The sequence below is a fragment of the Podarcis filfolensis genome (genome assembly GCF_964270895.1).
Source record: "Podarcis filfolensis genome assembly, chromosome: 13".
NCBI lineage: Eukaryota > Metazoa > Chordata > Lepidosauria > Squamata > Lacertidae > Podarcis > Podarcis filfolensis.
In genome coordinates this window covers 23,700,809-23,721,483 of record NC_139615.1, presented here as the reverse complement: position 1 = coordinate 23,721,483, position 20,675 = coordinate 23,700,809, and the positions used below count along the sequence as shown (strand labels likewise).

At 41.2% G+C, this 20,675-nt stretch overlaps 2 protein-coding genes across 2 annotated transcripts; one reads left to right on the top strand and one right to left on the bottom strand.

Moving 5' to 3' along the window:
- Positions 1 to 1,576: 1,576 nt before the first annotated feature.
- On the top strand, positions 1,577 to 7,113 carry LOC310747429 (olfactory receptor 14A16-like; the record flags this gene model as incomplete). The annotated part of the gene is made up of 2 exons (XM_083581799.1): positions 1,577 to 1,931; positions 6,482 to 7,113. 2 exons carry the CDS (start codon positions 1,577 to 1,579, stop codon positions 7,111 to 7,113), a joined length of 987 nt encoding a protein of 328 aa, XP_083437925.1.
- A 6,913-nt stretch (positions 7,114 to 14,026) lies between these two features.
- LOC310747428 (olfactory receptor 14A16-like) lies at positions 14,027 to 14,980 on the bottom strand (the record flags this gene model as incomplete). The annotated part of the gene is made up of 1 exon (XM_083581798.1): positions 14,027 to 14,980. The coding sequence occupies one exon, from the start codon at positions 14,978 to 14,980 to the stop codon at positions 14,027 to 14,029; it is 954 nt and encodes a 317-aa protein (XP_083437924.1).
- Positions 14,981 to 20,675: the final 5,695 nt, after the last annotated feature.

Genomic DNA, 20,675 nt, shown 5'->3' with positions numbered 1-20,675 from the left:
CCTTTTTACTGTTAAAAAAGGTAAAGGTAAAAGACCCCTGAGAGTTAAGTCCAGTTGCAGATGACTCTGGGGTTGCGGCGCTCATCTCACTTTACAGGCTGAGGAAGCCGGCGTTTGTCCGCAGACAGTTTTTCCAGGTTATGTGGCCAGCATGACTAGGCACAGTGAAACACCAAAACCAGAGCAGTGCACGGAAACGCCATTTACCTTCCTGCCAGAGCAGTACCTATTTATCTACTTGCACTTTGATGTGCTTTTGAACTCCTAGGTTGGCAGGAGCTGTGACTGAGCAACAGGAGCTCACCCTGTCATGGGGATTTGAACCACTGATCTTCTGATCTGCAAGCCCAAGAGGCTCAGTGGTTTAGACCACAGCGCCACCCGTGTCCTTTTATTGTTATCTTAAGCTATATCAGGATTTGAATTAGCACATCATCCAAAGCAGGACTAGTGGTTAGCCTCTCTCCTCATCAGCCATGAGCTACAACCAAGAATAAACCTTCACTGCAGCTACTTGTGAGTGAAGACAAGTAAAGCAGCTATAAGCTTCTCTTCAAGAGCCTATACATTTGTACATACATAAGACTGTGGTCTGTGCACAGTGTACATTAAGGTTAGAAACATACAACCAAGATTAAACAGTTGAAACTTCTGTGATCTCAACTAGGAAGGAGTTGCAAAGCATTGAGCCCAGAATACTGAATGCATGTCTGCTGGTGAGTATCAACTATGTGTCTGAGTCATGTGGAACCACTACCAGTGACTCAGTCAAAGACCTCATTGATCAAACAGGGATATTAGGAATCAAGCTGTTAAACACCCAAGTTGTGACGGGCATAGGGAATTAATACAAAAAGCTTCAATCATCTTCCTAGAGTTAAGTGTTGCTGTAATTCAGTATCAAAACTGAAGCAACTATCAAGATCAGTTTTGATACTGAAACTTGTTCTCAAGATACATTTTGTAAATATGTACATGATAGCAAGAGGCAACTGCCCTCTGAGTATAGGGCTGCCATATGTCTGGACATTACCGGGATTTCAAAGGCAGAATTGACGTCTGGAGGGGTGGGGAATTCCGAAAGGCGGCACTTTGTCCTAGATCTTAGACAAGTCAATCAAAAAATCACGTGTGTTTTTTGGGTCAACAATTTTGGTGGCATTCTGGTTTTTACTTTTTGAAATATGGCAACCCTAAGAAAGTATGGCAAGGATTGTGGTAGGACTCCCGTGTTACATCTCCAGCAGTGGCATCATTCGTTTTCCAGAGATTGAGAGTAGCACCATCATCCAGTTTTAAAATAACAGTTTCTTATTTTAAAATAATGGTGTATTAGCAATAAAGCATTAAAAGCTAATTCCTCCTTTGATGAAAATTCATTTACATTTTTGTCTACCTCCTTCTCTTACCTTCTATATCTCACAAAAGCTCTTCCAAAGTATTAAATATTTGTTATCAGAAGAGGATTTAAACCAATGTTTAAATGTTTATGCCAATAAAGCTCAATAACAACAACTGATGTTGATCTTCCTGTTGTCGTGTTTTTGTTTTTCCAGAGGCAGCAAGCATTATAGTAATGAATGCAAGAATAGGTAATGAATCCTCTGTTTCTGAATTTCTACTCCAGGAGTTCTCATCAATCCGAGAAATGCAGATTCTACACTTCTTCCTCTTCTTGGTATTGTACCTGGCAACTGTATTTGGGAATCTTCTCATTATCTCTGCAGTAGCCTTTGACCACCATCTTCACACTCCCATGTACTTCTTTCTGATGAACTTGGCCATACAGGACCTAGTTGCTGTTTCAGTCACTATCCCCAAATCCATAGCCAATTCTCTCATGAACACCAGACACATTTCTTACACTGGATGTGTTGCTCAGGTCCTCTCATTTGTTTTCTTTTTATCATCCGATACCGCCTTGCTTACAGTCATGGCATATGATCGCTATGTTGCCATTTGCAATCCATTCCAATATGAAATGGTGATAAACAGGGCAGCCTGTATACAAATGGTAGCTGGTGTGTGGGTCACTGGATTCCTTAATGCAGTCATGCACACTAGTGCAACATTTGCTACACCTTTCTGTTCAAACATTGTCAATCAGTTCTTCTGTGAGATCCCACATTTACTTACACTTGCCTGCTCAAACTTATACCTAACAGAAATTGGAGTTTTGGTGATGAGTGTAATCATGGTGACTGGCTGCTTTGTCTTCATTGTTGTCACTTATGTGCACATCTTCACTGTTGTCCTGAAAATTCCTTCTGTTCAGGGAAGGAAAAAGGCCTTCTCCACTTGCATACCCCACCTTGTTGTCTTCTTCGTATTTTGTTTCACAGGATGTTTTGCTTACCTTAGGCCTCCATCTAAAACTCCATCTGATCTGGACTTTGCATTAACTTTGATGTATACTTTTGTTCCACCCATGTTCAATCCAATAATCTACAGTATGAGAAATACAGAGATTAAAAATGCATTATCAAAATTACTGGGTTTCAGGCAAGCTTCTGTTAATATCTCTTTCTGGCTTATTCTGAAAAGGTGAAATCTCTCTAAGTATTGTTCTAGATCTGTGGTACCAATGCTTAGGTTCAGTAAATATTAGGATTTACAACCTGAAAATGGCCAGTTCCTAGTGTATTAGGACTAGGAAGAAGTATAGTGGACTCTCTGGAAAGCCTCCGTATTAAACACATGTAAAGCTGGTTAAGTGGGCACACTTCCTGGGTTATGTAGTAGACTAATTTTTGTGTGAGGTGAACACCTGGAGGGCATTATTCTTTAGCAGTTCAAAGCATCAAAGGGCAAAGTGTGAATAAGTGTGAACTGCTAGACACTTTTGAGGTAATAAACTCTAGAATGCCAAAGGAGAGACCTTCTCCTGTGTTACAGAATGAGACCAGAACTTAGGTGAACTGTAAGGAAGAAGTGGGAAAAGACAACATATTGAATGTGCCTTACAACATAGGCTGCAGAAGACAAGGATTCTGGTGATGCTGCCATAGATTAAGCTTGCATGTTATGGGGTGCTGCTGCTGTGTGCCACTCCATTGAAGGCTAAAGGTTTTATATATGTATAAAATAAACTAAATATCATGAAGACATTAGAGACTCAATTGTGCCTCATTTTCTGCAAAGGAACACAGACTCTGGGAGAGTGTCTAGAACCCTCTGGAGTATTGTTACTGCTCAGCCAGAGATTGGGGGTCGCGCACAACCACAGTAACACTATAATCATAGGGAACTACTGAGATGTTGTGCCCAGTTACAACTTCCAGATAAATTTAGATATGCAGATTCAAAATATATCCTGTGTTACATGGGCATCTTGCATTCCTCCAGCTTAGATGTACCATTCACAATTTTGTTTGTCTGATTGCATGGTATGCCTAGGTGTGCCGTTAGATTTAGTGGATTTGTCAGGAAAGGCCACTAACCTCAACCACATGCCATTCATTTATATGAATGATATCACGCTTAGCTTTTAAACCTTTTAATGCATTAAATGCATTTGAAGCAGTGGTTGAGAAGAACCTAGTGATCATGTTGGCTTCTTTTTTAATTATTCTCCTTTAACTATACAGAGCTATTATCAGAAGTAAAGGGCCAGAAAATTAACATTTATTTAGGAACCTCAATTGATCATTTGTGTTAGACTCCTGGGACCAAGTCTCAAGAAATGCTACTGTTGTTTTGTGTTTTGCTCCTGAGTCCAAGCTTCCAAGAACACAATTGTTTATGTTGGGGTTCTGAGACCATACTCCCAGGAATATAAATATTAAAAGAATAATTTCCCACTACATAGTATCATTCTGCAACAGTACACAAATATTTCCACCATCTCAGAAAGAAAAAGAGTGGGTGAACTTAAAAAAAGAAGAAAAAAGGAACAAGTTTTATGAATGGCTGGAAGAATACAAAGGACCCTGAAGTGGTAAAGAAATTTCATCTGGACATTTACTTTCTGTTAAGAAAAAGAGTAAGTTATTTACATATTTTAAATTTTAGTAATCGCCTGGGTAGTTGTTTTAAAAGCTGAATGAAGAAAATACTACTATAGTGTATTGTGTAGAATAGGACATTCTGCTTGGTAGATGGTGCCTCATAAAGCTTATATAGACTGCACTTAGCTTACAAAATAGCCTGTGGTTTGTATGACACACTAAGCCAAACCTTAGCTTAGTGATGTTGTGAGGAAAATATCCACCCAGCGCTCCCTAAGTCCCTTTATTCAACAACATTGAGGAATGAGGCCACACAAACACCAGGATTGATCAATCGAACAGACCGTTGTTACAGGGAAATTGGATGGGAGAGGCTGAGACACACACACACACACACACCTGAGCCTTTCCTCACCATGAGGCAAGGACAAAGTGTCTTCGCTGCACATTACCAAAACATCATTCATTTGGGTTCAAAGCTCCATTCACAAGGTGTCTGTCTGGTCAGAGGCTTCAGATCCATGACAGCAGCCCTTAATGGGGAATTTCTCACCAATCCACAACTCTCTTCTTCAAGGTCAGAGAGATAGATAAAAGACAACTCATCTAACTACAAGCCCTTTACTCCCCTTTCTAAGTATTAGAGCTTCTCTATTTCCTGCTGGTTTGGCAGGCAGAGCACAAACCAATTACTTTTTTATTGTGTCTTAAGCATGGATTCCCTGCAGGATCACCTCAAAACTGAGTCTCTGCTTTTTGCTTATAACAGTGAGAATGCACAAATGTGCGGCAATATTACTATAGTGTATTGTGCAGAATGTGAAATCCTGCTTGCTTTGTGGTCTCTCTTAAAACCTATATAGACTGCATGTAGAATACCCAATGAATGATCTGGTTTCCATGACACCCTAAGCCAAATCTTCAGTTAGTGAGACTTCACAAATGTGCAACCTCCTGGAAAGAAGATTATAGTCGCTTTGCTCTTGTGTGGTTCTTTTTACTGCCATCTTAAGATACAGCCAGTTTTGTCATAGCACATCTTTCAAACCAGGACTAATGGTTAAGCTTCGTCCTCACTAACCAGGAGCTGTAACCAGGAGCAAACCTTCATTTCAGCTCCTAGTGAGTGAGGAGAAAGCTTAAGCACTTTGTCTTAGCTTAGTACAGTGTGGCAGCAAAATGATCTGGGCATGAGGAAAGGAGCTGTGAGCTTCTCTCCATGCACATTTGTACATTCATGTCACCATGCAGCAGCGTTGCATGAGCAAGTGGGCACCCCAGCCTTTGTTGCTGACACTGCCAGTGCAACTCGCCCCACACTGGAGTCAATCAAAGGCACACGGTGCTGCCTGCCTGCCTGCCTGCGTAGGGGGGGACGACAACAATGAAACAATGAACAGGGTGGTGATACAATGACTGCTGCAATCGATACTATCAAAATATGCAGAGCACAGATGCCTCTCACTAATATCTCCATATTTACAAAGCATATTTTGATCCTGTAATTCAATATCAAAACTGAAGTAACTAACTCGTAAACATAGGGAGATGACTAGCCACCAGAATGATACAGGGTCCAATTCAGTGTTTGTGTTTTAATTTCCAATGACGACTGCAACTTGGGCTGAGGATAGCCTGGTTACAAATATTCTGGTTTTATCAGTGGGGTCTTTGAAGGAGTAGCTCTTAGGGGTTCTACATGGCTCAAACACATGGCTTATATTCAGTATTCTGGGCCCAATTCTTGCAGCAAGTTTTAACTGTTTTTATCTTTATTGTATATTTTTAAACTCAATGTACACTGTGCCCAGACAATGGTGTCAAGGGCATAACGTGGGTCATGCCAAAGGGACCATGGCCCCAGGCATGATTTTTTGAGGGGGGGTGAAACAGGCATCTCTGTGCCCCTCTCCAAGCCTTGGAAGAGGGGCACCTGGTTTTCACCCTCCAAGTGCCATTTTGGCTGGCCGGGCTCCCCTGGAGGAGAAAGCTTAACTACTAGTCCTGGTTTGAATGATGTGCTATGACAAAACTGGTTGTAACGAGCAGCACCATCTACTACAATAGTAGTTTCTTTTAAGAGAATGATGTATTATCTATAGAGAGTCAATATTTGTTTTCAAAAGATGTTTTAATCTAATGTTTATCTCTTTTTTCAGATTCAGCAAGCATTTTAGTCATGAATGCCAAAAAAGACAACAAATCTTCTGTCTCTGACTTTCTACTCCTTGAGTTCTCATCAATACGGGAACTGCAGATTCTACACTTCTCTCTGTTCCTGGTATTGTACCTGGCAATTGTATTAGGGAATCTTCTCATAATATCTGCCATCACCTTTGACCAGAAACTTCACACTCCCATGTATTTCTTTCTGATGAACTTGGCCATCCAGGACCTAGGTACTGTTTCAGTCACTATTCCTAATTCCATGGCCAATTCTCTCATGAATAACAGACACATTTCTTCTGCGGGATGTGCTGCTCAAGTCCTCTCACTTCTATTCTTTCTATCATCTGATATTGCTCTCCTTACAGTCATGGCATACGATCGATATGTCGCCATTTGCAATCCATTACAATATGAAATGGTGATGAATAGGACATTCTGCACTCAAATGATTGCTGGTGTGTGGGTCGCTGGCCTTCTCTATGCAGTCATGCACACTAGTGCAACTTTTGCAACTCCATTCTGCTCAAATATTGTCAACCAGTTTTTCTGTGAGGTCCCACAGTTACTTACAATTGCATGTTCTAATTTATACCTAATAGAAATTGGAGTTTTGGTGGTGAGTATAATCCTACTGGCTGGCTGCTTTGCCTTCATTGTCATCACTTATATACACATCTTCATGGCCGTTCTGAAAATTCCTTCTATTCAGGGAAGGAAAAAGGCCTTCTCCACTTGCATTCCCCACCTTGTGGTCTTCTCCATATTTTGTTTCACAGGAAGTTTTGCTTACTTCAGGCCTCCTTCTAAAACCCCATCATTTCTGGACATTGTCTTAACTGTGATGTATACCATTGTACCACCTATGTTCAATCCAATAATCTACAGCATGCGAAATAAGGAGATTAAAAATTCTTTATCAAAGCTGTTGGGTTTGAAGACCTCTTCTATGAATATCTTTTCCAGGCTTATTCTGAAAACAAGAAATCTCTTTCTGTGAGTAGAATCATAGGGAGCTCCTAAAATACATTTTCTTTGTTAGACATGTAGATTCAAATTTCTGCCTGTGTCACAATGTCTTCTTGAATTTCCCTAGGTCGGTTGTACTGTTCACACTTCGCTTCTCTGATCACATAGCCTGTTAAATTGATCTTACATTAATATATGTAACTGTGCAGTTTATTTAACTCAACTGTGGGAAATAATTTCCAAGGTAGCCTACAACTGGCTGAACACCCACTCAACCCAGCAGACCTTACTCCCCTGCCAGATGGATGGGTCATCCTCTGTTCACCCAGAACATGGAAATGGCAATTTGAACTGAGTGTTCTTTCTGACAGCAAGCATAGAAGCAAGCTTCTTGAAGCTACTGTTTCTCTGGCTAGTGAATGTTGTCAGGCTTGTCTTCCTCTTGCTGTGATATCCTTTCACTGAGTTGGGGCAGTGTTTTTTATTAAAGAGGAGAACAAATATTGCTTTGACATATTGAGGGCTTGGACTGTGGAATCAAATGGAGTCATATTAAGTCTCTGCTACTAGTCAGAGCACTAAGGACCATTGGAAGTCTAAATGCCCTCCCTCTAAAGATGTGCAGCATTGCAAAGGTTAGTTCAAACTGCTTCTGTACATCAACCTCTGATGCTTTCATTCCTCTTCTTTCCATAATCTCTTTTGTATCTTGTATATTTTTTAAATTTGTTTTGTTTTCATTGCCTTAAATAACTTATTTGGAATTAGCTATTTTGTTTTCATTTGCCCAATTCATATCCCATTCCCCTACCTTTTCATCAAGAGACATTGCCAGTCTGCTGTCTGTAACTTCAGCGTTTTGTATTCAAATAGCATAACTTTTTCAGGCATTCTTTAGAAAGGAATGCACCCACCAAATTTCTGATTAGACAGAGGACAAAGGTTTCACAACTTATATAGGCGACTTAAAAAGGTGGAGACCTTTTAGTGCATGTCATGCAGCAACTGTCCTGTGACCCTTACAGATTGTTCCAGAGTGCTTTGCTTATTTTTCATTTAAATTTAAATAGTTTAAATAGTTTAAATAAATAAGGTAAGAAAAGTATCTAGTTATTTTCACCAGAAACAATGAGAAAGTATGCTCAACAAAAAATAACTTTAAGAATGGAAATAATGTTCACTGACCAAAATAATGTGAATCATAAGCCCTAATTAATCAGGCTGGGTGGGGAGATATGTTTAACAGAACTCTATGTAATTTTGTTGCTTCACCTCTTAAGTTTGACTAATGCAAAGAGACAGAAAAAATGCAAGTAAATTATTTTAAAAGACTGGTTTATTTTTTATTCAAACAGAAACAAGTGAGAAACAAAAAACAATTTGGTTTCATTTCAAACTCATTTTATTTATTTGTTCATTCTTATTTGCTTTTATAACTGAAACAAATAAGGCTAATTCAACCTATTTTGATTTGTTCTCAAAAAAAAAAGCAAACAAAACAAATGGACACCACTAGTAACGTTCTGATGTTTTTAACATAGTGATGAACATTTCTTAGGCACACTTGAGGGAAATCCTCTGGCAAGTTTTGCTGGCATGAGTAGCTTAGGATGCAGCAGATATCTAGATAAATTGACAGCTTCCCTACTCAGCTTTGCTCAGCCCTTGCTGCGTCTTTAATCCCAGATGAGCCAAATACACACATGTATTTTGCTTATTCTGGGTCAGCTGGGGATCAGTTGGCTGAGATGAAGCTGCCTGATCTAAGACCCATGTAAGTCTTAAAATGGGGTGGGATGGCAGGACAGGACCAGAGATGGGGGAGAGGCTGGATCCTATGTCTGTTCAGCTCAGTCGTATGACCTGGAAACCAGACGTTTGACTCTGTTTTAAAGACTTGTTTTCCTTCTGGCAGGCTTAGGACTTATCCCCACTTCCACTTGTCCTGTGCCTAAAAAGTACAGGTCTGAGAGGTTGGCAATCTGACTTCGTCAAGGTGCCCGTTTGCACTTCCTGCAGGGAACTGTCTCATGCACCCAAACACATCTAGGCTTTGGGGATGCATTGGAAAGCAAAGACTCTTACAAAAGTGTATAGTCAATCAACCAACTTCAAGAGAACAACAAGTCTATGAGGAATAGTTAGCATCTGAGGGTGCTTTTTTTGTTTTTAGTGCAGGCAAAGAACATCTCAAAATGGAAATGATACTGGTTTATTTATAACATTCTGATTGGTATAGATAGATAAGGTCAAAATAAAACTTTTCTGCCACAAAAGTAGAACTTGGCTGCATTGAATGAGTTTCATTTGACAGACAAGGGAACTGCTACTCTATACAAGCATAATTAACATGAAGTAAAATTGAATTAATAACCACTCAATATGAAACTACTACTAATATCATGATCTAATCTGTTCTTCTGATTTAGTAATAATTGCAGCTTATGAACAAATCTTTGCTTAAGAACAAAGCAATAATTTTATTTTTTTAACATGTTTATAACTTGTAATTCTTCTAAAGATCTGCAAATGGGGGTACAACAAATGCTTTCAAATCACAATGCACAAAATATGAAAACAAACAAAAGAAGCACATCAAAACAAAAGAAGAACTGTTTGACAGTGGAACAGTTGTGGGCTCTCATTCCATGGATGTTTTAAATGATGATGATGATGATGATGATGATGATGATAATTTATTTATACCCTGTCCATCTGGCTGAGTTTCCCCAGCCACTCTGGGCTTCTAAAGCAGAGGCTGGATGGCCAACTGTCATAGATGCTTTAGCTGAGTTTCCTGCATTGCAAGAACTTGGACTAGATGACCCTAAGGGTCCCTTCAGATGCTACAATTCTATGATTCTATCACAGAGCATCAAATAGCAGCAGGGTCAACATGACAGCCCTTAGAAACAATCTAGCATTAAGTCAGACACATCTTTTGAGATTCATGGTGGAGATACGTTTATAATGACTGTGATTCAATGGCTGTTATTGAACTTGGAAGCATTACTCTGAGGCTGACTCTGTTAATGCAATGGAACTTTGACACCCTCACCCTCACCCTTACCCTCATGTGGGAGTTGATGAGGAGCAGAGGTCTTCAGTTGGGTTGTTTGTTTGTTTGTGGCCCTTGGAAGATTGATTTAAATGTGGCTATTTCAATCCTGCCCCCACTGACAAAATCAATGCAACGTGATTTAATATATAACAGTAAACATTTCTTTTATAGAAATGTACCCACATTTTGTGCACAGTGCCTTGCTTCACTCCTCTCTTTGTCTAACATGGTCACAAAACTAATACTGATTTTTTTTTTAAGAGCTCCTCAAAGTAGAAGCACTCCCTTTTGCTTCTTTAGTTACCTGCTAAGAATTGTGAAGGGGATGAACCTTCAAGGAAACAGCTCTGCTTGTGCACAGTACACAGATCTGGCATTTACAGGGTTTACCAGGATACCAGGTACATCCTGTGGCAGAATTACTAATGTTGTGCTATGGCTTTATAGGTATACTAAGCAGTGGTGGACTTTAGGCTCTCAAATTTCAATTGTAACCTGTGCACCTCTAAAATTTGGTGCATCTCCCACCTCTTGCGCTCTGTTCTACAACATTGCTATGCCCCCCCCCCCCGTGGTGTGGCACCCATTGCAAGTGAACCAGTCATGCTAAACCCACCTCTGTGCTATGGTTGCATGCTAATTCCTTTTTACTGATTGACAGAAATGTCTCTCAAAGTTCAAATGGGAGGGTAATGAATGTATGGGAGACAGAAAAGATTTTTTTGTGGATTTGGAGAAACCTTTTTTTTTTTTTTTTTTTTTTTTTGCTTGTAATTCTTCTTGGTAGAACAAAGATCTGGCTTCCCATAACAGATCAGCCGCCACTGGGTTTTGCCCCAAACAAATCTTCTTAAAATAATAAAAAAGGAAACAACAATAGCATGAGATGTGTCTTTACCTGATTTATTTATTTATAAAATTTATAAACCATTTACTACCAAAAAAATTGTCCAAGTGGTGTCCAAGTACAATTATATATACAACATGCAGATCAAATACAAATATGCATAAGACCATATGTAATCAATACATATTAAAAGAACAAAAGAAACTCCCAATGCATTTGATACAGTTTTAAAAATGAACATAGTGTCCATGTTTACTTTGCCACCCTCATTTACCTGCCTACAATGAGCCTGGAGCTGACTACTGTTACGAACAGAAGTTCAAAACATGAAGTTAACCTTTTCCCTTCATGTCTAAAATGGTGAAGCAATGACATTTGAAAATGTATTATCTATTGAAAAAGTACCAAGGTTTTTTTTTATTCTTATAGCGATGACCTGGGTAGAATAATAGGATCATAGACTAGTTGGAAGGGACCACAACAGTCATCCTGTGCAAGTCCCTGCAATGCAGGAATCTTTCACCCAACATGGGGATTGAACCCATGATCCTGTGATGAAGTGTCTCAAGTTCTACCAACTGAGCTATGTGGCTCTCTGTCACAGCCTCTTCCTGCTCAGTAAACCCTGTTGCCTCTTCAGCTTCTGACACATCCTTCTCCCAGTCTGCTCCTTCTTCTTCCTCTGACCATGCATCATCATCCCACCACCAACTCCCTGACTCTGAACCTTCTTCCCCTGGGGGTTCCTTTGTTGGTTCTCCAGCTGGTGCCTCACACCACTGTTCTGTATCTAGCCAGTCCATGATGGCATACTTCACATAATAAGAAAACCTGTCTGTCTGTAACTTCAGGGCCCAGATCCCAGTGGTCTTTCATACTCTGGCTGACACCAGAGGCCATATTGTACTTCCTTTCAGCAGCATCAGCATTTTTGGTTTAGTATTTAGATTGACTTTATCTTTCTTTATGTCTGTCCATCCATGGCTATACATAAAGTAGGGCACACGAAGACAGCAGAATGTCTTTCATTAAAGAGGAGAACACCGTTTGTATCAGCATACTGAGTGCTAAGACTGTGGAAAGAAATGGAAGTATATTATGCTCTCTTCTGCCAGCAGGGGCATCAAGGACCATTCAGAGTCTACATCTCCTGCTAGCTCAGTGGTATATTTTGCTCTCACCCCTTCTGTATCTAAAACACTGAGTTTGGATAATCATTTGTATCTTTATGTAATGCAGAAGCATGGAAAGGTGTGAAAACAGGATCCTTTCGATTTTAACTTTGGTGAACCAAAACACAAGCCATAAGAAATGATTTGTTTGTGTGTGTTTCTTTTAAATCAGAGGCTGATTAAGATAATCTGCTTTACAGTTGTTTCCAAATGTCCCACTTTTATACATTCTATTGCTTCCAAATGTGTAATATTAAAGCCACAATAATGCTTAGGTCTAAAGCAGGGGTGGTGTTTTCAGCCAAGCACTATATTGCATCACTGGAAACCTTCAGGGGCCATGTAGCATGCATAGCTGTCAACATTTCCCTTTTTTAAAAGGAAATTCCCTTATTCCGAATAGGATTCCTCACAAGAAAAGGGAAAAGTTGACAGCTATGGTAGCACGTCTAGAGCAAAACTGCTTGGCAGGGGGTTGGACTCGATGGCCCTTGTGGTCTCTTCCAACTCTATGATTCTATGATTCTATGATTCTATGAAAACTGGGTGTAGCAATGACTGTGAATTTTACCTCTGCATAATAGGCTAGTTTCTATACTCTCACACATCCCTCTGTAAGCTCCAGCTACAAAAAGGGGCATTATCAGAGCTCAAGGACTCATTCCAGCCAGTGAAAACATTCAAAGAATGTGTGAGGCAGGGTTGGGGAGGGAGTTTGGCTGGTGCAGTCAGTGGAGAGTTTCAAGAGCCAAGTAAAGAGGCCTGAAGGGCTGTGTTGGCCTCCACAACTGGGTATCTAAAGGATATCAGTATAAAATCCTCTCATCTTCATTAGGGGTATTAATGTGGGTTGTTCTGTTATATCTCTCAGTTTACTTAGACTGTGGCAAGCTTATTCTAGTCATGCTCTACCATAAAACATTTAATCCCACTTTTCCTAGGATGAAGGCACAATAGAAACCATGTTTGATTATTGTGCACCTGTTCTTCCCCAATGACCATTTGTTTATCCAGCCTCCACCTATGGCTCTACTTCCAATTCTGCTAAATATAAACTGCATGGGAAGAACAGTGCTGGGGTGTGGGGTCATTGGAAAGCAGGAGTAATGGCTACATAAGGACCATTCTGCATCCTGCTTTCTATATGTATATGGTTTTGTGATGGGGGGGGGGGGAAGCATCTATATAATGATACTCACAAATTGTGAATTAAAAACAAATGAATAAGCCAAAATTCAGAGCACCTACAGTAAAGGTGTACAAATGTACAGGTAACCTGAAATAAATTACATTTTATCTATCAATTTACATTTCCAAGGGATTATAATTAATTCAAATAATAATGAATATAAGCTTTTATAGAGAAAAATGTAAATATGTTATTATTTGTCATTCAATAGTAGCATTTGTGTTAAATCAGTTTTAGGTTGTCTTGATTTCAACTGGAAATTGCAGTCCTATCCACAATAATCTGCCACTGTGTCTCATTGATTTTAATATTAGGCACAATACACACACACACACACACACACACACACACACACACACACACAGTGGTACCTCGGTTTAAGACAGCCCTGTTTATGAACGATTTAGTTTATGAACTCCGCAAAACTGGAAGTAGTGTCCCATTGTAGCTATAGAAGCAGAGGTGGTACTTCAACAATATCTGCAGAGCTACAGATTAGTCACTGCTGGTATAAACCCTTATATAGATGAATTCAACATGTAATATAAGGCTACAATCCAATGTACACTTTCCTGGGATTAATTCCCATTCAATCCAATCATACCTGCTTCTGAGTAAACAGATATACGAAAGGACAAATCTTATGCAAACCATTTAGGCAACTGCAACTGTTTCCTAAAATGAAGAGTGGGTTTTGCCTAAGAATTGGGGGGAAATATTGACAAGCAGCTTCCAGAATGCAATTTTGAGCTCCCTGTTTCTCATGCTATAGATGACCGGGTTCATTACTGGTGGCACCATGCAGTAGAACATAGAAACCAAGAGGTCAAATGCTGATGGGGACCTGGAGGTTGGCTTTAGGTAGACAAACATGCCACTTACCATAAACAGGGAGATAACAATAAAATGAGGCAAGCAAGTTGAAAAGACTTTTTGCTTCCCCTGACTGGATGGGATTCTCAGTACAGCTCTGAAGATCTGAACATAAGAAAAAACAATTAGGAAAAAGTAAACAAAGCCAAAACAAGACCCCAGAATCAGAACCCAGACTTCGTTGATATATGAGTCAAAGCAAGAGATCTTTAGCAATTGTGGGATTTCACAGAAGAATTGATTGATGACATTAGAACAGAAGTCCACAGTGAATGTAGTTCCAGTGTGCATTGCTGAATAGAAAAGTCCACCTATCCAAACACTGGTTGCCATCTGAATGCAGGCTTTCTTGCTCATGACAGTCTCATAATGCAGTGGTTTGCAGATGGCAACATAGCGATCATATGCCATGACGCCAAGCAGGAGGTAGTGGGAGATCATGAAGAAAACTAGAAAGAATACTTGGCAAACACACCCAGAGTAAGATATGGCTTGGGTCTGCATCAAGGAATTTGCAATAGACTTGGGAACTGTAACAGATATGGAACCAAAGTCTTGTAATGACAGATTGGCCAGAAAGAAGTACATGGGTGTATGAAGCTGATGGCTATAGATGATGACTGTGATGATGAGAAGGTTTTCTATGAAGGCCACCATATACAATGTGACAAAAAAAATAATGTGGAATATCTGCAGCTCCTGAATTTCAGAGAATCCGAGCAGAAGGAATCCGTTCACTCTTGACTGGTTCAACATTGTATTGTTCAGAGTTCTATTTGATATCTGTGAAAAGAAAGATGCCACACGACTTCTTTTTTCATTTGATTTTATCTATTTGTGAAATGGAGTGGTGCTCTTTGGACAAAATATCTCTCCCTTTCTGGCAGTGGTGATGGAGATAAAAATTGTACTAATGAACTTTATTGATATCTCATTTTTAATTGTACCCAGAAGGTTCAGTTCTCAGGAGTTAAGTGCAGCTCAGCAGCACTAAGTCGGACACATTTTGGGAGTCATGTGCTCATAATGACTGTGATTCAATGGCTATTATTTAACTTGAAAGCATTGTTTTGATGATGACTTTGTTTATATGATTGAATGTTGACACCCCCACCCTTGAACGGAGCTGAGGAGTAGGAAAGGTCTTTGGTAGGGTTTGTGGTTGTGGGTGGTATTTCTAGTTGCGGAGGAGGGAGGACAAGATCAAGGACCAGTCTGTATTTTGGGCATAGTGACAGACCTGGATTCACCTAGCCTGTGGCACAGTGTGACTTAAGAGTTAGCCCTCCTGGGTAATTGAGTACACTGGGCCCATTCATTCATGTACCGTATCTTTTGGCCCATAGGGCACACCAGCCCATAGGGCGCACCTAGTTTTTTTGGGGAGAAATAAAGGGAAAAAAAATATTTCCCCCCCCCCCAGGCATGGGGCTGGGGCGGGGGAAGCCCGAGCTTCCCCCGACCCCAGCCCCCAGAACAGGCAGCTCTCCGCAAGCCGTGGGAGAGCTGCATGAAACCCAAAGCATGGGGGGCGCTGCATGCGACTTCGCGCAGCCCTCCCACGGCTTGCGGAGAGCTGCCTGAAGCATGGGGGCGCTGAGCTCAGCGCGCCCCCAGGCTTCGGGGTGCAGGCAGCTCTCCACAAGCCGTGGGAGAGCTGCGCGAAGCCCGAAGCCTGGGGGGCGCTGAGCTCAGCGCACCCCAAGGCTTCAGGGTGCAGGCAGCTCTCCACAAGCCGTGGGAGAGTTGCGCAACTTCGCTCAGCGAACCCCCCAGCGCGTCCCCAGGCTTCGGGGTGCAGGCAGCTCTTCACAAGCCGTGGAAGAGCTGCACAAAGTCGTGCAGCTCTCCCACGGCTTGCGGATAGCTTCCTGAAGCCTGGAGAGCGAGAGGGGTCGGTGCGCACTGACCCCTGTCACTCTCCAGGCTTCAGCAAAAGCCTGCATTCGCCCCATAGGAATCAAACACATTTCCCCTTCATTTTTGGAGGGGAAAAAGTGTGTCCTATAGGGCGAAAAATACGGTATATTGTTGAGCCTTAGGAGGGTATTTATTGCTTACTCAACCCAGTAGGCTTTATATCTGACAGGCCCCTGAATGTATTTTTGAGCTGGATAAGGCTCTCAAGTGATCCAGGCCTACTTGAGGCCACCTTATTCCAGATGGGCTTCAGGTCTCACTGGGGTCTAGTCCATTCACTATGTGGTAGGGATCAGTCAGCATCGGGATTCATCCACCTATTAAGGGGGGCCTACCTCCTTTGGGGACTTTTGGTGAGCTCAAGAGTGGGCTCTTGGATTTTCTGGGATTGCCGGGACTTTCATTAGCAAGGGATCTTTCATTTGCAGTGTTGCAGCTTTTTAGTGTGGCTATGTGAATTCTCTCTCTCTCTCTCTCTCTCTCTCTCTCTCACACACACACACAATTTGCTGCTGCCTTTGCTAACCTGGTGCCCTCCAGATGATTTGGCTTGCAACTCCCAACAACCCATCAGAATCTTAAGATCTCTAAATGTATTTTACAGACCAGTTTACACTGCGTGTGTGTAGCCCATTACTACAGAGTTCCAGATGCTAACCTATTAAACAATGCAGAGATTATTGTGGATGTGCCAAAGATGTTGATGTTATGGAAGCAGAGGAGCACTATGTGCAATGAGTTGCCCTGTTTGCAAGTCCTGCTCATGAGTTCCCATAAACTATAAGCAACTAAATAGAACTCCTCCAACTCACTTCCTTATTCAGTCTGGCTTCCTCTCAGCAGTAGCCCCTCTCCCTCACACCATGTGCTCTAGCAGAGCACACAGCTACATTCACAATCTAACGATCCAAATCAAGCCTCCAAACAGCTCAGACAAGCAACCAGCCTTAATCCAAAAGCCACAAAGTCTTCTTCCATTTAGTCAGGGCCATCTTTACCCAGGGTGCAAGGAGTGCGGGACACCTGGGCGCCGAATTCAGGGGGGTGCTAGGTGCCTGCCACTGAAGCCACCTAAGCTCTTAACTATCTACGTGTTATGAAATAATAAATAATTTTGATCAAGTTAGACAAACAAAATACATATATACCTAGGTATTACCGAAATGTATACTTACTGTTTCCCTAAAGGACTTTCGACTTTGTGCGCTCATTTACCAAAAACGTGCCATGCCAGCAGTGGCCCTTGTCATTCGCAATGGTGGCACTTGACTCAATGACGGTGCTTGTCATTCATAATGGCAGCGCTTGTCATTCTCAACGGCATCGTGCACACGAAATTAACTCTTACATCAAAATATTATGTTATGTACTGTATTGAGCTGTGCTGCTATGCGGCAGGGGGTCAGCAGCACCTTTGACACGACTGATGTTTCTCCTAAGTAGGTGCCTAAACAATACTTACAAGTTTTAGTGTGGTGGTGTTGTACACTTAAGTATAATAAGTGTGTTGTAAATAAATAAGCAAATAAAAAAGTTTGTTTATTTTTCCTCCCTTCTCTCGTAAACAAGAGAAAAGGCATAAGCATTGTGTCTGACATAAGCATAATAAAAGTTAATTTGTGGGCTAAACTAAATTTGGGGGTGTTGGGCAGGTCCTTGCACTTTGGCTGCAAATATGCTAAAGACTGCGCTGCATTTAGCTCTGTAAGTATTGTTGGTTTAGTAATTCTCTTTATTTATGTATATCTTTCCATGGCAAGGCATAAAGTAAGGCATGCAAAGACAGCAGGATGTGCTTTTAATTAAAGTAGAGAGCAAGCTTTGTAGCAGCATATCGAGGGCTGGGACGTTGGAACCAAATGGAAGTATATTATGGCTTCTTCTACCAGCCAGAACAGCAAGGCACATTGGGAATCTAAACCCTCTGCTTCCAAGAATATGTATATTTTGTCTCTTCTTTTCTACACTTTCTCCATCACTGTTCATCAACTCTTTTTAGGAATCAATCCTTTTGATAATCTTTTCTCAGAGATCAAGACTTGCTTAGTCATTTATCACCTGGTGATTGGTGACTGTCGTCATCTGGTTGCATGGTAGTGGGACCCACAGGTTTAGGCTCACCCCAGGCAGCAAAATGTCTTGGGCCATCCCTGGGAACTACCTGAAACCAATCATTGATAGTTGGGATGCGGGTGGCACTGTGGTCTAAATCACCGAGTCTTTTGGGCTTGCTGATCATAAGGTCGGCAGTTTGAACCCGTGCGACGGACCGTGTGAACCCAGTGCTTTGTCACAGCTCATGCCAACCTAGCAGTTTGAAAGCATACCAGCGTGAGTAGATAAATAGATACCACTGTGGCAGGAAGGTAAAATACATTTTTGTGTGCTCTGGCACTCATTATGGTGTTTTAGTCATGGTGGCCACATGAAAAGCTGTCCCAGAAAAGCTGTCTACAGACAAATGCCAGCTCCCTTAACCTGAAAGTGGAGATGAGCCCCATGAGCCCCATAGTAGAATTCGACTGGACTTAACTGTCCAGTGGTCCTTTATCTTGACCTACCTTTACTATTTGTAGTTACAACTTCCAGATAAATTTAGATCGGCAGATTCAAATTCACCCTGTGCCACAAAGTTTTCTTACATTCCACTACCTCTGCTGCTCCATTCACACTTTTGCATGTCAGATCACATGACCTGTTGATCACATTAATTTACTTTGAAGTTCTGTCAGTTGAATGATTCCCAAAGTGGTGTCAGGCATCAGAGGATCCAACCCCCCACAGCAGGTTGCCAGGACTGAATAAGACAAGGAAAGTTCTTACCAATGCTTTTTTATTCAATATTCACAGAGAGAGGCTTAGAAATCCAGCCTCTTGGAGTAATGGTATTGCTCCGAGTGAAACTTCATCCCCTCTGTCTCTCCCATTTCCTCATGAGTCATCGCTACGGGTGCTGGAAAGCGCCTTTTGCCTTTGAGCTCTTTGCTCTCCTACTTTCAAGGTCTGCTGTGTTCTGGTAGGGGGTGGGTCTGGAATGCTTTCTAAAGACACTGAGTCCATCAGCTGTCTCTCCCGTAGTGCTTCTTCTTCTTCCTCCTCCTCCTCCTTTCCCATTATTTCCCAACTTTTCCCCTCATCTGCCTCTGAGCTATAACCTCCCTCAAATCCCTGTTGTAATTCTGATCTGTCTCCTTCTTCTCGGGAAGGGACAGGCTGGGGAGGCAGTCTCCACCATTCCTCCTCTGCCCAGTCCCTGACATCTGGCATACAAAAGGCTGAACCCAGTCACCAAACCTTTCTTCTGTTCTCATCAGTGGAAGTTAAATTTGTTCAGTTCAGCTACATTTACATCACAGTGGGAGCAGAAAAAAGAACCTCTTTTCCAATGCTAGGTGCTGGGGTGGGGGTGCACAGTGAAAGGACCCTGAATTTAAAAGGCAATGCTTCTTCTTTTTACAACTTTTTGTTTTTGAACAAATACAAATACAATGACCATTAAACATAGCATAGTAAACATTATCTTAAACATTTCAAAAGAAAACATTATTAAAAGGAGTCAAATATAAACTGCACATTTCAAACAGCATAATTAGCAAGAAAACAAAATATTCTCATAACCTTTCTTCAAAAGATTGCTGAAGTGCTCCTTTCAACAAGAAACTGAGCCTTTAATGGAAGACACTGCCAATAAAGATACAGCGGACACATTGTGCTTCAACTTTTAAATTTCTGCTGAAAACTTTTCTATTCCATCAGGTTAATGCTGGCAATGAAGGATATATCATTCCATAATAGCTGATTTCTGATTTTAACATCTCTATGTGGTTTTTATTGTATGATTTTATGCATATTTTTGTGAACCACTCTGTTATTTTGAATGAATAGCAATATATAAATATGCAAATAAATAAACAGCTGAGATGTCTATTCTTATTCTCCCATTTCTATCTAAAGTTCAGCATATAGGGGCATGCCGCATGAGGGTCTGTTTGCTTGTCATACCTGAGTCTTATACAGACAGAACACTCAAGCTTTCTGTAAATATGGATGTGGGGTCCCATCTAGGCCAGCCCCAAACATTGCACATATCAACTAACTTTCCTCCCTTATATGCACTTGTAAATATTGGCTGTAGATATGAAGGTTTCCTCCCTACAATATTCATATTTACATGTGGTTGACAGGAAGGGCAATCCAGCACATGTGATGTAAGCGGTGAGGATTTTCAGTGCAACTCCACTTCCCAACTAAATGCTGAAAGACTGGGAGCAATATGGCAAATGAAAAAAAAAAGGGGGAATCTGTCACATCCAATACATGAGGATGCTTGGGCCTAAAGCAGGGATGAGGAACATTTTTCAGCCAAGCACCACATTAAATCAATGGCAAATGTCAAGGGTCACACGCCACTGCTGGATGGGGCCAAAGACAAAACTGGGTATAGCAGTGAATGTGAATTTTACTTCTGTAAAGTAGGTTAGTTTCGACACACTCTCACACCCCTCTGTATCCCCCATCCAGACAAAAAAGG